The 20836-nt window shown below is 39.9% G+C and overlaps 1 protein-coding gene across 2 annotated transcripts in view; it reads right to left on the bottom strand.

The window, feature by feature from the left end:
* Window positions 1-5145: 5145 nt before the first annotated feature.
* The window catches only part of UPF3A (UPF3A regulator of nonsense mediated mRNA decay), a 36120-nt gene continuing 20429 nt past the window's right edge, over window positions 5146-20836 (bottom strand). Inside the window, exon 8 of one of the 2 annotated variants that reach the window (XM_023733607.1) lies at window positions 5146-6738. In XM_023733607.1, the coding sequence (XP_023589375.1) occupies window positions 6562-6738 (177 nt within the window). In that variant the 3' untranslated portion in view covers window positions 5146-6561. The remainder of the gene's footprint in view (window positions 6739-20836) is intronic. The other variant, XM_023733613.1, reaches the window with a different exon arrangement.

The raw sequence follows: 20836 nt of genomic DNA, 5'->3' as shown, positions 1-20836 counted from the left end.
CCTTAAGCATACCAGGCCCAATCCTGCCTCAGGGCCTTTGCACTTGCTGCTCCCTTATATAAAATGGGACTAGCAGTAGTAATAGAAATGTCATCACAACCTAACTTCATGGGGTGTAATGAGAATCACCATAAGCACAAAGCTGATCCCTATGAGGTAGAGATTAGACATACCTCTACTCTCCAACCCTTTTTACCAGTTCTGACACCAGCCATTCCTCCCACAGCACTCTCTAATCCTCTTCTGGGTTTGATAATCCATTTCAGGGGCCACACACGACTCATAGACCATTCTTACAGTTAAGTGGCTTATTAAGGAAGTTGTTGTTGTTGTTAGGCGCTACTGAGTTAGTTCTGACTCATAGGGACCCTATGTACTACAGAACGAAACACTGCCCAGTCCTGCACCATGCTCACAATTGTTGTTATGCTTGAGCCCACTGTTGCAGTCACTGTGTCAATCCATCTCGCTGAGGGCCTTCCTCTTTTTTGCTGACCCTCTACTTTACCAAGCATGATGTCTTTCTTCAGGGACTGATCCCTCCTGAGAACATGTCAAAAGTCTGTAAGACGTAGTCTCCCCATCCTTGCTTCTAAGGAGCATTCTGGCTGTATTAAGGAAGTAACAGGGTACAACTCAGGATCAGCATCAGGAAGCATGCAGGCAGTCTTCCTCCTTCAGTGCAGGACCTCTTTCTCGGCTGTGCAAGTCTCTCTCTGTCTGTCTCAAGACAGGCTTCCTCTTGGCCCCGACGATGACAGGTTCCTCTCAGCCCCCTGAGAATAGGCTCCTCTTGGCCCTGCTGTCACTGCCAGCTCTGCTGCTGGGCCCCTTCTGGATCTGTAGCCTCTGGCTCTGCTGCTGGGCCCCTTCTGGGCCTCTCGCTGTCTTCAGTGTTATAGCCCTTGACCTGTGTTACAACTCTTTCAGGAGGTTCTTTGCCTCTTCTCTCTCTCCTTTTTTCTCTTCTTTCTTCCTTCTGCTTCTTCCTGTTGCTTCTCTTCCTGCTTATTTCTGTCTGAAAAACTTTTGTAGGCTGGCTGCTTAAATACACAAACTCCTTGTCAATTTCAAGGCATGGCACTCCCACCAGGGCCATGAACTGATCAATCCCCTCTTGGTAAACCACAGACACTTCATTTGCATAGCAGTCTACAACTCACTTCATTGTCATAGTCTATTGACCAATCCCTGCAAGGTGCATACCAATCACAGGGCAAGCTGCAGCCAAGACCAGACAAAAAGTATCAAAACTAAGTTGCTTACAGCTTACCCAGGAAATGTTAATTAACCCGGACAAAAATAACAAACCCTCTAGGGTAGAAAACTAGGGCAAAGGTAACTCCTCAGGGTTTAAGAGAAAAATCTCTCAAGCTGTTTTTCCAAAGAACCAGGGCAAAAGCCCACATAAAAAACTCATTTCACCACAGCAGTGCAAATGGTTAATGTGCTCAGCTGCTAACCAAAAGGCTGGAGGTTCAAGTCTACCCAGAGTTGCCTTGGAAGACAGGCCTGGAAATTTACTTCCAAAAATTAACCATTGAAAACCCTATGGAGCACAGTTCTACTCTGACACACATGGAGTCACCAAGGGTTGGGGTCAACTCAACAGCACTGCACTGGTAGCTGTAGGATGTAGTATCAGGAGTCCAAATGCTGGTTTCAAGGATATTCCCATTTTATGTTTTCATAGTTGTGGTAATTTTGCCTGAGAGGAGCTACCAAATCATGTTTGAATGCTGAGAGAAACAATTCAACAGGGAGGAGGACGTTGAAGACGTAGAAGAGAGAAGGAATAATTGCTACAAGTTTCCACCTGTAAATATTAACACTTGTTCACGCTTACTCCTCAGGTTTTCTGGTAGAGGTCTGACTTCAAATATGCTCTAGTATGGTTTCTGTGATCCATTAAGATATCCTAGAAACACCAGAAGTTTGGTGTCCAAACAGCATGTCCTACCTTGGCCCTCAAACCCCAAAGTGGCACAAGAATTCTCCGTCAATCACTTGTTCCATTTTTTGGTTAGAAAAATATCATCACAGTTACGTAAGAAACAACTACTTCCCGAGATGTGTAACGGAGAATTCTCTGCGGGTATAGTGCTGTCGACTTGGCTCACTAATTTTTCTACCATGAAAAAACTGAAAATTATTCTACTAAAAATGAAAAATGTCATTCCTTCTTTGGGGTGGACTGCTTGTATTTAAATCGACCAAGGCATCTTTGGTTTATCCCTTTTGTGATAACAAGGTCACTTATGTAATTATTTTCCTTTTAGATGTGTAACAACGAAGAATTCTGGGAGAAATTTAGAACTTTACAAGATAAACATGTTTTTGATGCAAAGAAAATAGGGATAACAATTTACAAGAAGCTTCTAGCTTTCCACCAAGATGCAGCCCATCAGAAGCACTCACAGAGAAGACAGACTGCATTTTTCTAAACTTAACTGGAGCAGCAAAGTGAAAAAAAAAGATTTTAACTGAATTTTCAAATAATTATTACCATTAAATCTTGCCTTATAGCTCAGAGTGGGTGAAGCAATCATATGATGGACTTAAGGAGGATGATTTATGTGTTTCATTTTTTTAAAAACCCTCTTAACTCTGGAATACTGTTCTGAAATTAAAATTTTTTTCTTTTCCCTTTTTTTTGGCTATTAATCTGACTAGTAACACAGATAAAATAAATTAAATAATTACTCAATTCTTCATTTTAATCTGTTTTAAAGACATAACCTTAATTTTAAAGATAGAAAAAGTAGAATAGAAAGAAATTTGTTTAAATGTATAGATGATTATATCCTAGAGAATGAGGTAAACACCATCTTTTTACACCAGAGTTAAGAAGGAGCAACAAAATGAGAATTTAATGATGGAGATGAAAACAAAAAAAATCCTTTCTCACAGTGTGATGTGAAGAAATTAACGATCCTCTACATCTTAGGTCCTCTAGATGTGCAGAATTCATTCACTTCAGAGGGAATGTGGCTATTAAACAGTCAGTGAGCTAGGGTAAAGCAACAACTTTACTTCCATCACCTTAGTTAATGGTAACTGGAGGGGCCGCTAGAGAACCACCGACCTTTCCGCTAGTAGTGGAGTGCTGAGCCGTTAGCGCCACCCAGGGACCACATAGAGAATGACCGCATGTGCCCCATTCTATGGGGAAGACATTCTCCTTCCGGAGATGCTGTGTATGTCCTTGTTGCTATAAAGAACGGTAGCAACAAACACTTCCTGGGAAGCATTTGCTAAAAATTTAAAAATGGAACCTATTATCTTGAGGTACTTCATCTTCCACAAGTGTTTCACTGCCGTGGGACCCGTGCGGCGGGAGGAGACCGCTCAGCCAGTCCTGTTATTAAGCAAGTACACACTTTTCTTTTCCAAAGACAGTAAACGAGATTTCTCAAAGTACCTATTTCATGGCAGATTTGAAAAAGTTATTTCCATCGGTTGGTGTTTATCATTTACTAGCAAGGTTCTGAGCAGCTAACACTATAGTGGTTAACTCCTCTCCCTTGTGGTGCTCATGTTTACAACATAATTATTAAAACGACTGAGTAGCTGAATAAAGCCAAAGATTAGAATCCAAAATGGGAACAACAGAAAATGTTAAAGGAAACTTTTAGAAAAGGCATTACTAAAAATCTAAAAAAAAGAGATCAACCCCCAACCAGCCTCCTGGTCCCACTGAGAACTTCAGTCCTGCCCCAAAATGATCTATTATAATTTCCATGGGATTACAATTCTTTCCTTAACAGTTTTACCATTTCTTAGGCATAGGAGAAACTCAAAAGTTTTAGGTTTTTTTCTTTTTGTAGTTGGTAATAAAAACTTTACACGTATGTGAACAGCTTTAGATCTAACCAATCACAAGTTGCTAGACATCTCTGAACCTGTTTCCTCATTTATAAAAAGGAGGGAATAACGTGTGTCCTACTCAGCTAATCTTCAAAGCGTGGCTAAGTCTAAACTGAGAAATGTATATGAAAGTATATTTGCTATACCACTGCTGTTGAGTCGATTCCGACTCATAGCAACCCTATAGGGTTTCCAAGGCTATAAATCTTTACCGGAGCAGACCACTACCTCCTTCTCCTGTAGAGCCGCTCATGGTTTCAAACCACCAACCTTTCGATTAACAGTCAAACACTTTAACCACTGCGCCAGCAGGGCTCCTATTTTATAACAAAGTAAATCATTATTAAAATGTGTTATTGTTTTGGAGTCCCTGGGTGGGGCAAATGGTTAACAGGCTTGCCTGCTAACAGAAAGGCTGGAGGTTCAAGTCCACTCCGAGGTGCCTCAGAAGAGAGGCCTGGTGACCTACTTCCAAAAAATAAGCCATTAAAAACCCTATGGAGCACAGTTTTGCTCTGACACACACGGGGTTGCCTTGAGCTAGAATCAACTCCCTGGCAACTGGTTTTTTTTAAAATTATTGTTTTAAGCCAGTGGTTCTTACTGTGTTTTCTGGGAATACCTGGGGAGAGGTCTCAGCATCCTTTTAAGGTAAGCTGTGATGTCAAAACTACATTTATATGAACACTAAAACATTATTTTACATTTTTCATTCTTTCTCTCGAGTGCACAGTGGTGTTTTCCGGAGGCTACATGTGTGATGACATCATCACCCTGATCGCTAAATGGAACATTTATTTTGGTATTCTTGTTTTAAACATTTCTGCTTCTGTTTTGAATACAGTAAATATCAAAAAGTATAACCTCATATATAAGCAAAAGCTCAATAATTTTTGAGCTTTGTGGGTTCTCAATAATTTTTAAGGATGTAAAGGGATCCTGAGACCAAAAGGTTTGAGAACCACAGTTTTAAACCAACATTTTTGAAAATAAATACAACAGGACTCCAGGGAACATGCGGTACCAAATACAAACCAGCCAACAAACTAACAGAACCAAAAGATGGCACATCTTAGAAGTGGGTATTTACTACTTCCCTGACTCTTGGTCTGGAAGTCTCCAGGTCAGTGCCACACTGTGCCGTGAGGCAGGTCCACAGCAAGCTCACTATTCAGGAGATACACTGTATACTCTAAGCAGGGGTCGGTAAACTACAGCCCGAGGGCCAAATATGGACCACTGCCTGTTTTTGTAAATAAAGCTTTAGTAGAACACGGCTACGCCCATTCCTTCATGTATTGTCTATAGCTGCTTTATGTGGCCAACGGCAGAGTTTAGTAATTGCGACAGAGATCGTATGGTCAGAAAAGTCTACATTATTTGCTACTGGCCCTTTACAGAAGAGGGCTGGCTGAGTTATCCTTTGAAGCCAGGGTTGGCTCAGCTGGGTACATGAACCTTGCTCAATCCACGGCAAGTTCTTCCCTCCTCCTCTCCTCCAAATTCAAGAGCACAGCTCTGTACCTCTCTGGGGCTATGGAATTGACTGTATGTCTGACAATGGTAGATTTTTTAAAAAAATGATAAATAACTAACTTAGTTTTTTGATAAATACAAATGTTTTATAATTTATCAATAACAAGGAATGGATATAATCAGCAAAATATTCAGAGAATTAAAGCCATATTTTAAAAAGCAATCTTTTACTATGTAAAATTCTATGTAGGAAAACTACCATAACTGGACTTAAAATCCATAGCAACAAAAATTTTTATTTAATAAAATGTTCAAAGCACAGTGCCAAAAATACAATAACATTTAAAAATTTCACTCAAAAGAAAAAACACTGTAGAATGCATAGTGTCAGAAAGATACATTAAGTTGTTTAAAAATAAAGCTGCCTTAGACTATGAAAAGAGAGCTTCTCGATGCTGTACCTATGTTATCCCTGCCCCAAAATAATGACATTTATGTTATCTTAGGCAAATCCTAAAAGCATAATTGGTATAACCATGAACACATCAAAAGACCGTGAAACAATTTTTCATGTCAATGGCCAAACTGTTAGAACAACAATAATTTAAAGTTGTTGAATGTTACATAGTGTTATGGACTGTATTAGAGGGATTGTTCTAAAAAATAACCTTGGGGATGCTTATAACAGAAGGCGCAGAAGTGGCTGATTCCACAGAACCAACTGAAATGAGCACTGCTCACTTCGCTGACATTATGGCTCACAGAAAACTAACCAGAAGCAGCACAATGAGATATAAAGTATATACTTAAAAATGTACAAAACATAAAGTGCAAATTATTCCTACAATATATAAAGTGCTTCCAAATTCACACCGACACAATACTAATTTTCTTCCCTGTTTTGGTCATACTTTCCAAAGGAGACCATTTTCTCTGTTTTGGCTAAACAATTAATAGGAGTTTATTCTGGAAATGGGAAAACCTACAACAATTTTTCCCAATTAAAGAAAAAACACTTCTTTCTTAAGAATGGTTTCTAGATGTTTGTAAGCCACCTTTCTGTATTTCTAGCTTTTAGTTTCCTTGTCAGGGATAAATTTACCTTGCACCGTAGGTTATATCCTAGGGTGACTGACATATGTCAGGAACGCCCCTTCTAATCTCTGGAAAACTGAGTGGGAAGTTAACACCCCTCACAAACTTGGCTTACACATGGGTTTACTCCGCCTCTTTGCTCTTCTTAGATGCAGCCCCAGGTGAGGCGTCTGCCTCATACTTCCGCCCATCACCGCTCTCCTCGGTGCGCGTCCCACCACACTCACAGGTGTTACTCGCAGAGCCCAAACGGGCTTGGGTGCGAGCGCCTGGCTGGTATAACTGCAGGGCTGGGCGGTCCTGCCGGGAGAGAAGGGCAGGGTTAGTCTTCCAGGGGAAATAATCCCCTAACCAGGCAATTCAAGAGGGGTCAATTTGTGGGGTTGGTATCACATCACTTGTGTTTCTAGTTGATACTAATTATGTATTGAAAACCAATTCTGCAGCTAAAAATCAGCCCTTTTCCCAGGACTATCTCAGAAATCAGCAATTTCTAGGGGGAAAAAATCCATGAAAAGGAGGGCAGTTAATACGTAAAATAATTTGAAAGAAAGTAAAAGTTGATATCTGGGAAAATGTTATTGCTTATGCCAAGACTACTCCAGAGAAATATTACAACCATGGCACTTGATAACTAGTTAGAATATTCCCTCCCAGTATGAGAGATTAAAACTCAAATTATCATGTACATCTCACAATGTCAAGTTCACTACACACGGTGAACGTGACGAGGTCTGCAGAAGAACTAGGCATGGGCTCGCTGAGAGACGGCTCTTTAGATCTATGAACTAAAAGTCATTAACATTAGTAATAAACAATTTCCATGCGGACTATTCCTGTCTACCATCCAACAGTGTGGAATTGTGAACTGTTCCCTTTACAGAAAATACTAACCTTATTATCTTATTAAACTCTTAGAAGTGGGGAACAAAAATGATGACTGAAGTACCTACCAACCAAAGCAAACGTGTTGCCGTCAAGTCAATTCCAACTCATAGCGGCCCTCTAAGACAGACTGGAAGTGCTCCACAGGGTTTCCAAGGAGCAGCTGGTGGATTTAAACTGCCGACCTTTTGGTTAGCAGTCGAGCTCTTAACCACTGCACCACCAAGGCTCCAACTGAAGTACCAAAAAAACAAAACCAAAACCAAAACCAAACCTGTTGCTGTCAAGTCGCTTCCAACTCATAGTGACCCTATAGGACAGAGTAGAACTGCCCGATAGGGTTTCCAAGGAGCACCTGGTGGATTCAAACTGCCAACCTTTTGGTTAGCAGCTGAATTCTTTTAAAAAAATTTTTTTTATTGTACTTTAGATGAAGGTTTACAGAACAAACTAGTTTTCTCATTAAACAGCACACACATTGTTTTATGACATTGGTTAACAACACCACGATTTGTCAACACTCTCCCTTCTTGAATTCGGGTTCCCTATTACCAGCTTTCCTGTCCCCTCCTGCCTTCTAGTCCTTGCCCCTGGGATGGTGTGTCCTTTTAGTCTCGTTTTGTTTAATGGAACTGTCTAATCTTTGGCTGCAGGGTGGACCTCACGAGTGACTTCATTACTGAGCTAAAAGGGTGTTCGGGGGCTATATTCTTGGGGTTTCTCCAGTCTCTGTCAGGCCAGTAAGTCTGGTCTTTTTTTGTGAGTTAGAATTTTGTTCTGCATTTTTCTCCAGCCCTGTCTGGTACCCTCTGTTGTGATCCCGGTCAGAGCAGTCAGTGGTGGCAGCCGTGCACCATCTAGTTGTACTAGACTCAGTCTGGTGGAGGCCATGGTAGTTGTGGTCCATTAGTCCTTTGGACTAATCTTTCCCTTGTATCTTTAGTTTTCTTCATTCTCCCTTGCTCCCAAAGGGGTGAGACCAGTGGAGTATTTTAGATGGCTGCTCACAGGCTTTTAAGACCCCAGATGCTACTCATCAAAGTAGACTGTAGAACATTTTCTTTATAAACTATGTTATACCAATTGAGGTAGATGTTCCCTTAGACCATGGTCCCCACAGCCCTCAGCCCAGCAACTCAGTAGCAGCCAAACTCTCAACCTCTATGCCACCAGGGTTTCTGACAGTGAGAAGCAAGTGCTTTAGGGCAAAAGGACAGTTAACAGCCAAGGAAGCCCAGAGTCGTTCTGAACACTAAGATCAATAATAATAACAATAAGGACAAATGCTTCTCTTGGAGAAGCCAGCCAGCTTTACTGTGGGCACCAGCACTGACTAAGAGCGGTAAGAGAGGAAGACAAATTCCTCCTCTCCTCTCAAGCATCAGTTCAGTGGAGGTTTATAGCCCAATACCAAACCAAACCCATTTCCACTGAGTCAATGCTGACTCATAGCAACCCTATAGGACAGAACAGAACTGCCCCCTAGGGTTTTAAGGAGCTGCTGGTGGACTCGAACTGCCGGCCTTTTGGATAGCAGCCATAGCTCTTAACCACTGTGCCACCAGGGCTCCAATAAGGAAGTGTCCTCCTTAAATGTACTTTTCTTTCCCTGCCGGCTGGTAGGCAGAGAAGTGGGAGCAACAGCCTTTTGACGTCCACCATTTGTAGCCTGAATGTAGGCTGCTGCCCTGATACAAGCAGTTCAGGCGAGCAGGTCCCACCTGCTGTCCTTCTCTGGGATTCACCCCAGCTCACCTTTATCTACTTCTGTACTGGGTGTGGAGGCCCCCAGCAGGTCACCAGGTGTGGCCAGGAGTGCTTTTTCTGGGGGTAGGGGCAAGGAAACAAGGAGCTTAACTTAATGTTCTGTTTCTTAAATATAAGCCCAGCCAATGAGAAGAGAAGGAAAGGGCTGAGCAGTCCTTGGTGGATCTGAGTCCCCCGGTTTAAGGCAGAGAAGCAGATTTCACATGCTGCAAGAAGGACCCTCCAGCAGCCGCTCTTTCGCCCGGGGCCAACACGCATCGTTCTGCGTTTCACTACTGTGTACAGATGGAGTTCAAAATCTAACCCGAGAAGTACATTATAATAATCGCTACTCAGTACACTCCAATCTATCCTGCACTTACCGTTCAGACCTCATGAGAGCTGTTACATACAAAGCTCTCTACTTACCACGACAGCATTCTTAGATTTGAGAGAAACGAGTCACTTTGAGTTTTCACACTTGAAGTTGTGCAAAGACACAAGCCATTCACTACTGCTAAAATTAACTACTTATACTAAAAGGGCAGTTGAAAAACAAGCACTCATGTGAGCAAACTCCCCACCCTAAAAGACATGCGGCTGCACTTTGTCCTCTGAGTGAAGGTAACTTCAGAAATCTTTCCTTTAATATGGATGTGATTAGTCAAGGGTGAAGATAAGAATGTCCTCTGGATTTCAGATTTGCCTTTACTGGAAACATCTGAAAAATCAACATTGATACATGTAAGAACCTAGATGGATCTCAAGGGAATTAGGCTGAGTGAAAAAAGCCAATTCGAAAGTCCACATTATTCCATTTATATAAGATTCCTGAAGTGACTACAGAGATGGAGAACAGTAATGATGGCCAGGGGCAGAGAGGGGGGCCAGGAAGCAGGTGGCTGTGAACTGGAGCCTTGGGGAGGGACCCTAGGGACTTCTCTCACCCTCAGGTCCCTTAGCTCTGGAACTAGTTGACAGGCACCTCCACCTGGAGGCCTGGCTGGGTGGGACAAATGAAACACCTGGTGGAGCATCTGGCTCTAGAAAGGGAGATAAAAGGGGACTGGTTTGTTAGCTTAAATACCATTTATAATGTTTCTCTGGGGAAATGTGATCTGAATAAAAATTAAGTACAAACTCCTGAAAGAAAAGCTGTTGACTGGCTGGGAATGGCTTCCATTTTATGAGAATTATTTACCTTGCAAAGTGAGAGCAAGATGTGATGGAGAAGACAGGGAGAGGAGATAAGGAGACTTAAGATGACTGAAGAGGTCTGGTTTGAGTGTTACTATCGTATATTGTTTTAGCCAGTGTGAAAGTCATCTGGGAAACCCTAGCTGTGAAGCATATCTGTAATGTTATGCTCCCTAAGATAATGCTCTAAGTAAGATCAAGTAGGGAACAAAACCTCACATCATCAGGGTATTTTCCCCAAAGATACCTTTGTAGATGTTTTCTTCTTTTTTTGTTCAATAAAAGAATTACTCTTTTGGGAAAAGCAGTTGTAAGACTGCAGAAGAAAGACCTTTGACCTCAAATTACGGTTTACTGAAGGAAAGGTTAACCTAAATGAGTAAAAGGACCTTATTTCTCATGCGCTCCTTTGTGGATGTCATGTCAGCACCACACTTGTCCTCTTTACCCAGTCTCTCTCTCTATTGCCACCGCAGTGAAGCTGCAGTTCTGGTTCCCTTTCTTCCCTCTGTGTTGGGGGAATCCTTTCCCCCATTTCAGCTCGTCTTCATTCCTTCTCAGACACTTATCAAATTCAGAGTGAGCTCTATGCTTTCTGTCATCAGCCAAGTGATATCTTTGTGTGTCAAGTTCTTTTTCTCGAAATCTTCTCTCCATATCCCTTTGCTCTATATCACTGTCATTTTGTGACCTGTGATTCAATATAAATTATTAGTATACCTATGTAAATTGCTGGTTGATTACTTGCCTTCCTTCCTAGACTGTAAGTTCCACAAACACAGAGAGTATGTAAGTCTGCTCATCAGTGTACTGCCAGAGTTTGCACAGTGATGGGCACGTAGCAGGCATTCAATAAAAAATCGATGAAAAGATGAATGAACAGAAATAATATTTACCATTATACTTGAGTAACACATAAATAGGCATTATGCTAAGATATATATAGATACGTATATATGTGCGTGTATATATTTATATATTTCTAAATCTCAGTAACCGTCCAAAGTAAATATAAAACCAAAAAAAAAAAAGAAACTCATTGCCGCGAGTCAATTCTGACTCATAGCAACCCTACAGGACAGAGTAGAAGTGTCCTATACAGTTTCCAAGGAGCAGCTGGTGGATTTGAACTGCTGATCTTTTGGTTAGTAGCCTAATCCCCTCCGTTTTTACAGATAAAGTAAATGAGGCTAAAAGAGGTCAAAGAACTTTCCCAAGAGCATCCATCCAGGAAGCGGTAGAGCCCACATGAACATTCAGCATGGTCAAAGCTAGTACAGACAACTTAGTTTCTGCTCCAAGCAGAGCTACAATTAACTGAAATTCAGTAATGCCAGATTAATTAAATTTATGTATATATCAAAATATTAAGTGAATAGTAAATAAATAAATTACTGCTTAGCTCATTTGGTTCTTAAAGTCTTTTCCCTGCACAAACCACAGGAAAAAACTTCTTGTACACTATCTGTGGAGTCCTGGCAGCACAGTAACCAAGAGCTTGGCTGTTAACCAAAAGGTCGGCAGTTCAAATCCACCAGCTGCTCCTTGGAAACCCTATGGGGCAGTTCTACTCTGTCCTAAAGGGTTGCTATGAGTCAGAATTGACTCGACGACACCTAACACCACCACCACCACCACCATCTGTGGCTCATCCGTCTATCAGGAAGTAGTGGTAAGACTGGTGAGGACAACAAGGGATCTATAAGCAAATTATGAATTCATGCCACAAACATGAGAATAGGCACACGTATAATCATTAATAATACAACCATTCATACCATAAACTATAGTGCTAAAAGATAATGGACTTGATAATCATGAATACATTAATTTTATACAGAATCCAATAAAACAATAACCCAAAAAACAAAGAGAAAAAAAAAAACATTAGCAAAACGGTGTTAAAAAGGCAGTAAAAATCATTCATCTGGGGTCTTAAAAGCTTGTGAATGGCCATCTAAGATACTCCACTGGTCTCACCCCATCTGGAGCAAGAAAGAATGAATAAAACCAAAGATACAACAGTAAGATTAGTCCAAAGAACTACTGGACCACAACTACCACAGTCTGTACCACACTGAGTACAACACAACTAGATGGTGCCTGGCTACCACCAGCAACTGCTCTGACAGGTATCACAAAAGAGGGTCCCAGACAGAGCTGGAGAAAAATGTAGAACAAAATTCTAACTCACAAAAAAAGACCAGACTTACTGGTCTAACAGAGACTGGAGAAACCCCAGGAGTATGGCCCCTGGACACTCTTTTACCTCAGTACTGAAGTCACTTGTGAGGTTCACCCTTCAGCCAAAGATTAGACAGGCCCATAAAACAAAATAAGACTAAAGGGGCATATCAGCCCAGGGGCAAGGACTATAAGGGAGAAGGGGACAGGAAAGTTGGTAATAGGGAACCCAAGGTCAAGAAGGAGAGAGTGTTAATATGTTGCGGGGCTAGCAACCAATGTCACAAAACAATACGTGTATTGTTTAATGAGAAACTAATCTGCTCTGTAAACCTTCATCTAAAGTATAATTAAAAAAAGAAAAAGAAAAATCATTCAGATAACTGTGATTCCAGGAAAATGATAGCCTAGTCACATGACCTTGCCACCTACCCACATGAGTTTCCAGCTATCAACTCTGAGCAGAGCAGCCTGGAGATGACAGGGCTTTGTGGGAGCCACATACAGCAAGTGGGCAGGAGCCCTGGAGTAAGGATGACAAGACTCAGCGTCTTGGAGAGTCCACCACTTGCAGAATTCTGTGGCCACGCAAGGAAAGGTAACTCCAGCCTGCATGTGGCCCAGCAAGACCGTAGGGGAGGTGACCAAACCCTGAGCATTAGGGAGCAGAGAGCAGCCCCCTCTCCTGACCAGCAGCTGGCTGGTCCCTTTCTGGCCCACAGACCAGAGACTGTGTGTCCTTCTTATTCACAGATAAGCCCTGCTCGAGCTACCTCTGGAGGGGCTGGACATCATGAGTAGGCAAAGGAACAGAACAATGCACCTATGGGCATTCAGCAGGGAGAAAAGGCAAAACAAGCAGAATATCCAGGATGAATTGCTGCTGGTCAAATAACAACAGCCAGAGGAGATGGATGACAACTTAAAGAAAAGAATTACAGCACTTAAAATGATTCCATTTCTGCATTAAAAAAACTTTCTAAAAGGATAGTGATAATGGTGGCACAACATGAAAAATGTAATCAATGTCATTGAATTGTAAATGTGGAAGCTGTTGGGCTGGCAAATGTTTTGATATGTATATTTTCAGACAATTAAAAAACTGAAGGAAGGTTTGGTCATTGTTGAAATCCAATCTGGCAGTTTGGATGATCAAATGGACGAGATATCTCAAAACAAAATTACAAAGTAACTAAAATCAATGAAGGAACCTGGGCGAGGGGAGGGCACAGATCTTGAATACCTACCATGCTATAACAACAGTCCTAAAAGAAACATAAAGGAGAAAAAGGAAGAGGCAAAGAGAGGCAATAGTTAAGGAAACAACAGAAGAAAAGTTCCCTGATTTGAAGATAGCCTTGAGACTGCAGACTGAACGGGCTTATTAAGTTCCTGGCATGACTGATGAGAATAAAAAACAAACATGTACAAGCACATCCTAGTTAAATTCTTGAATTCCAAAAGTTATATGAAATGTAAGTGCTCATACTGACAGAGGATATTGACTATGACTTGATAACAACCTTTTAATGTTTCATGGGGTCATAAAAACAAAACCACAACTCACTTTTCCTTGAGCTCCTTCAGTGAGCTTTCTAAGGGCTTGGATTCTATAATTGCACAGCTAGGAAATCTTTCCCATTTTCCATCTCCAATATCAATTTCCTCTCCTCTTTCTTTTGGTTTCTCTGTGGCTGGTTCCTCTCCCTTTTCTGGTTTCTTAAGAAGCTGAGAATTATAATATTAGTAAAATATCACTTTAAGAGTATATTATAAAAGAAATTGTTCAATATATAATTAAAAATATATGCCAAGAGGACAGAGCAAGATGGCAAAGTGAGTACAGGCTCCCATTTACTCCCCCAGCAATTAACCCACTGAACAATGAATAAAAACAAGCACAGACTGAGATCTCAGAACTCTGGACGGCAGCTGAGGTGTTAGAGAGTCAGGGTGAGTCCAGAAGCAGGGGAGAGACCGAGTGGGAATGTCTCAGAAGCTGGGCGAACCCACCTGATAACATCTAGAGCATTTGCTCATTGCAGCCATTTTGGGACGGGGCTGGGCAACACCCCAAATAGGGAACACAGAAAGGGAGCTAATCTGAGGAAGCTGTAGTCCAATTTTTTAAGGCAGCACAGATTAGCCATGGGAGTTCGTGGGCCACACAACTGCAAGAGAGTGAAGGGAGATCACGGCACTGCGAGAGATTGCTGCTAAATCTCGCTGAGGGCCGATATGGATGGGCACTAGGACTGGGAAGAACTGTAAGGGCAGCAAGGTGAGGGGAATGCTTTGGACAGACAGGCAACACAGGCGGAAATGGCTGGTTCCCTGCCCACGGCAGGACACCATGGGAGAGCCTGTGCAGCAGCGTCCATGAGGGAAAGACATGAACTGAAACTGAACCCACTGCCTGCGAGTCGATTCTGTCTCATAGCGACCCTACAGGACAGAGTAGAACTGACCTGTAGAGTTTCCAAGGAGTGGCTGGTGGATTTGAACTGCTGACCTTTTGGTTAGCAGCCAAGCTCATACAAAATTTAAAGTAAAAAATAAATAAATAAATAAATAAATGGCCCAGGTGCAATAAAAAATAGTAAAACACATAAAATCACAAGAGAAAAAGAATTAATCAAAAGCAAAACATCAAGAGAGAAAATTTCTCCTATGGAGGCCAGACTAATTGAAAGAATTGAAAATTTTTAGACTATGGTGGTAAAATATGTTTAAAGAAAGCGAAAAGCACACAGAAAACAAACTAATGGAGATCAGGAAACAAATGGAGGAACAAAGTGAGAGACTCAACAAGGAAACTGAAAACATAAAACAAACAAACAAAAAACGAAAGAGAACAATGAACTGAAAAATAAAGCAACTGAATTAGAAAAAGCAAGAGAAACACTCAATAGAGTAGAAGATAGAATAAATGAACTAGAAGACGAAATAACTGAATTTATCAAGTCTCAAGAAAAAAGAACAAAGAAAAGTGAACAAACCCAAATGGAAATACAGGATTCAATTAAGAAATCTAATATTAGAATTACTGGAATCTTAGTGCACCATGACAACAACAAAGGCATAGAAACAATTTTCCAAAAGATAATCAGGGAGAATTTCCCAGACCTGAACAGAGAACCAAGTTTGCAAATACAGGAAGCTACATGAACTCCAGTTAGCAGAAACACAAAAAGATCAACTCCAAAATATATCCTAATAAAATTCTTGAAAACCAAAGACGAGAAAATTCTGAAAGTAGCAAGAGAAAAATGCAATATAACATACCAAGGGTTTTTCAAAAGAATTCGTGCAGATTTCTTCCCAGAAACTCTAGAGGCCAGAAGACAATGGAGTGACATACATAAATAAAATACTAAACAAAAACAATTGCCAACCAAGAATTCTTTACCCAGGAAAGTTGTAATTCAAAAATGAGGGGGAAATCAAGACATTCCGAAACAGAAGCTGTGGGAATTTGCCACTACCAGATCAGCTTTGCAAGTATTACTCAAGGGAGTACTCTAAATGGAAAGGTAAGAGCATTAAATAAATACTCGTGTCTATACATGGGAAAAAATAAACAAAAAATTAGAGCTCTCCAAAAAAAATACAACAACATGGACAATCATAAGGACCAAGTATATGATATTTTCAGGGAATAAACTCAATAATTAAATTCTGCAAACAATACAGAAATTGTAAGAAATAAGTACAAAGTAAACTTAATGAATACAGGTTGTATTATTGATATTAATGGAGACACACCAACAGAAATGAGGGAGGGAGGAGCATATCAGGAATAGATTTATTACATCAAGGTTGTATGTTAACTGTTGTTCACATGTCAAATGTTGTTGCAGTTGTTAAGTTGTGTAATGTAATATATGTGGTAACCACTAAGAAGTCAGCAAGAAAAGACATTCAGAAGAAGGAAGAAAGCAAAAAGGCTCATTACAGGAAAGCAGCCAAATACAAACAAAAACAGAAAAATCAAAATAAAAAAACAAAGAAGATACAAAACACTCAAAAAACAAATAGCAAGATAAGTGAGGTGGACACTTCGTTTTCAATAACAACCTTAAATGTAAATGGTCTGAACACCCCAAGCAAAAGGCAGAGAGTGGCAGAATGGATTAAAAAGGATGGAGAAAAATATTCCATGCAACCAGCAAAAGAAAAAAAAAAAAAAAAAGAAAAAAGAGCAGGGGTGGCCATATTGATATCAGATATGAAAGACTTTAAATCAAAATCTATTACAAGAGATAAAGAAGGACATTACATAATAATAAAAGGGTCAATCCAGCAAGAAGACATAACAATTATAAATATATATGTGCCTAACAGCAATGCTCCAAAATTTACGCAATACTGACTAATATGAAAGGAGAAATAGACAATGCCACAATAATAGTAGAAGACTTCAACACATCACTTTCAATTATACACTGAATATCTAAAAAGAAGGTCGCTAAGGACATTGATAACTTAAATGAAACCATAAGTCAATTAGACCTAATAGACATATATGGAACACTCCACCAAGCATCAGAACAATACACATTCTTCTCCAGAGCACATGGATCATTTTCCAGAATAGATCATTTGTTAGGACACAATACAAGTCTCAACAAATTTAAAAAGACTGAAATCATACAAAGCATCTTCTCTGACAATAATGGTATAAAGCTAGAAATCAACAACAGGAAAAATAAGGAAAAAGAAAACATGGAAACTAAATAATACACTACTAAAAAACTATTTGATCATAGAAGAAATCAAAACTGAAACTGAAAAATTCCTAGAGTCAAACAAAAATGGAAAACACAATATATCAAAACCTCTGAGACACAGCAAAAGTAGTACGCAGGGGGAAATTCATAGTAATAAATGCCTACATTAAAAAAGAAAGATCCAAAATCATTAACTTAAAATGGCAACTTGAACAAACAGAAAAGGAACAGCAAAAGAAGCCAAAAGATACCAGAAAAAGGAAATTAATAAAAAATCAAGGCAGAAATAAATGAAATAGAAAACAATAGAAAGAATCGACACAACCAGAAGCTGGTTCTTTGAAAGGATCAATAAAATAGACAAACCACTGGCTACAATGACAAAAGAAAAAAACCAGGAGATGCAAATAACCAAGTTAAGAAATGAAATTGGTGATATTACAACTGATCCAACAGAGATAAAGATTGTAACTGATTACTATGAAAAATTGTACTCCAAACAATTTGAAAACTTAAATAAAATGGACAAATTCCTAGAAACACATTACCTACTTAAACTAACACAAAGTGAGGTAGAAACTTTAAACAGACCCATTACAAAATAAAAGATTGAAATGTCATTAAAGAAAAACAACTGCCAACAAAAAAAAGTCCAGGACCAGATGACTATGCTGGAGAATTCTATCAAACATTTAAGAAACAAGTTGACACCAATCCTACTCAATCTCTTCAAAAACACAGAAGAGGAAGGAACGCTTGTCAAACTCTTTCTATGAAGCCAGCATAACCCTGATACCTAAACCAGGCAAAGACATCATAAAAAAAAAAACTGAATATTACAGACAATATTCCTTATCAACATACATGCAAAAATTTTCAACAAAATTCTAGTCAACAAACTTCAGCAACATATCAAAAAAAATCATACACCATGATCAAGAGGGTTTCCAACAAGGATTACAAGGGTGGTTCAACATTAGAAAATCAACCAATGTAATTAATCCACCACATAAATAAAACAAAGGAAAAGAACCATATGATCATATCAACTGATGCAGAAAAGGCATTCAATAAAATTCAAAATGCTTTCCTGACAAAAACTCTCAGCAAAATAGGAATAGAAGGGAAATTTCACAACATAACTAAGGGCATATAGGCAAATCCAACAGCCAACATTATACTCAATGGAAAGTATATGATGTGAGGTATGAGGGCCTTCCCTTTGAGAATGGGAATGAGACAAGGATGCCCATAATCACCACTCTTATTAAACATTATACAGGAAGTTATGGCCACAGCAGTAAGACAAGAAAGATAAATAAAAGACATCCAAATCAGGAAGGAAGAAATAAAACTCTCTCTATTTGCAGATGACATGATCCTATACATAGAAAACTCTGAAGACTCCACAAGAAAACTGCTGGAACTAATGGAAGAATTTAGCAGCATTGCAGGGTACAAGATCAACACACAAACATTAGTTAGGTTCCTCTACACTAACAAAGAGTACTCTGAAAAAGAAATCAAGTAAGCAATACCACTTACAATAGCCCCTAAATCAGTAAAATACTAGGAATTAATCTAACCAGGGGCATAAAAGATTAATACAATGAAAATTATAAAACACTACCACAAAAGACTAAAAGAGATCTACAAAAATGGAAAGACATCCCATGCTCATGGTTTGAAGACTTAATATAGTGAAAATGTCAATTTTACCTAAAGCAATCTACAGATATAATGCAATCCTGATACAAATCCCAACAACGTTCTTCACTGAAATGGAAAAACTAATGACCAACTTCATATGGAAAGGAAAGAAACCCTGAATAGTCAAAGCAATATTAAACAAAAGGAACAAAACAGGAGGCCTCATACTTCCCAATATCAAAACATACTATGCAGCCACTGTAATCAAAAGAGCCTGGTATTGGTTCAGCGAGAGACACACAGACCAGTGGAACAGAATTGAGAACCTAGAATTAAACCCAGTCATTTTGACAAGGGGTCAAAGTCCATTCAGTGGGGCAGAAACAGTCTCTTTAATAAATGGTGCTAGCAATATTGGATATCCACCTGCAGAAAAATGAAACAGAACCCATACCTCAGATCATGTATAAAAACTAACTCAAAATGGATCAAAGACCTAAAGGTTAAACCTAAAACCATAAAATTCCTGGGAGAAAACTATAGGACCTAATATTTTATAAAAAAAAGGATAACAAACATAACAACAAATGCATGAACAGAAGAAGACAAAATAGATAAATGGGGCCTCATAAAAATTAAAAATTTATGGTCAACAAAATACTTTATTAAAAGAGTAAATAGACAACCTATGGACTGGGAAAAAAATCTTTGGAAATGACACATCCAATAAGGGTCTAATCTCTAAAATCCATAGAAAACTGCAACAATGCAACAACAAAAAGACAAATAACCCAAAGGACATGATCAGAACCTCCACGAAAGAGGACAGCCACGAAGCCAACAAACATGAAAAGATGTTCACTATCATTAACCATTGTGGTTAGGTTGTTGTTAGGTGCTGTTGAGTAAGTTCTGACTCATAGTGACCCTATGTACAACAGAACAAAACAATGCCTGGTCCTGCGCCATCCTGACAATCACTGTTATGCTTGAGCCCACTGTTGCAGCCACTGTGTCAATCCGTCTCGTTACGTCCATCCATCCTGTTTTTCGATGCCCTCTACTTTTACAAACATGATTTTCTTCTCTAGGGACTGGTCCCTCCTAATAACATGTTCAAGGTACGTGAGACGCAGTCTTGCCATCCTTGCTTTCAAGGGGCATCCTGTTTGTACCTCCTCCAAGACAGAGTTGTTCGTTCTTTTGGCAGTCCGTGGTATATTCAATATTCTTCGCCAACACCACAATTAAAAGGCATCAATTCTTCTTCAGTCTTCCTTATTCACTGTCCAGCTTTCACATGCACGTGAGGTGATTGAAAACACCATGGCCTGGGTCAGGCACACTTTAGCCTTTAAAGTGACATCTTTGCTTTTTAACACTTTAAAGAGGGCTCTGCAGAAGATTTGCCCAATGTGATACTTCTTTTGATTTCTTGACTGCTGCTTCCATGGGTGCTGATTGTGGATCCAAGTAAAATGAAATCCTTGACAATTTCAGTATTTTCTCCATTTATCATGATGTTGCCTATTGGTCCAGTTCTAAGGATTTTTGTTTTATGTTGAGGTGTAATCCTTACTGAAGGCTGTAGTCTTGGATCTTCCTTAGTGCTTCAGGTCCTCTTCACTTTTGGCAAGCGAGGTTGTGTCGTCTGCATATCGCAGGTTGTTAATGAGTCTTCTTCCAATCCTGATGCTGCTTCTCAGCTTATTTGCTCAGCATTAGCCATTAACCCACTGCTGTGGAGTCAATTCCGGCTCATAGCGACCCTATAGGATAGAGCAGAACTGCACCATAGGGTTTACAAGGAGTGGCTGGTTAGCAGTCAAGCTCTTAACTACTGTGCCACCAGGTCTCCCTATCAGCCATTAGCAAGATGCATATCAAAACTACAGTGAGATACCGTCTTATCCTGGCTAAAATGGTACTGATTAAAAAACCAGATAACAACAAATGTTGGCAAGGATGTGGGGAGACTGGAACCCTTAGCCATTGCTGGTGGACTG

The sequence above is a fragment of the Trichechus manatus genome, unplaced genomic scaffold, assembly GCF_000243295.1.
Source record: "Trichechus manatus latirostris isolate Lorelei unplaced genomic scaffold, TriManLat1.0 scaffold00004, whole genome shotgun sequence".
NCBI classification, from domain to species: domain Eukaryota; kingdom Metazoa; phylum Chordata; class Mammalia; order Sirenia; family Trichechidae; genus Trichechus; species Trichechus manatus.
Note: the sequence above shows the minus strand (reverse complement) of the source record. Positions and strands in the feature narration are given on the sequence as shown.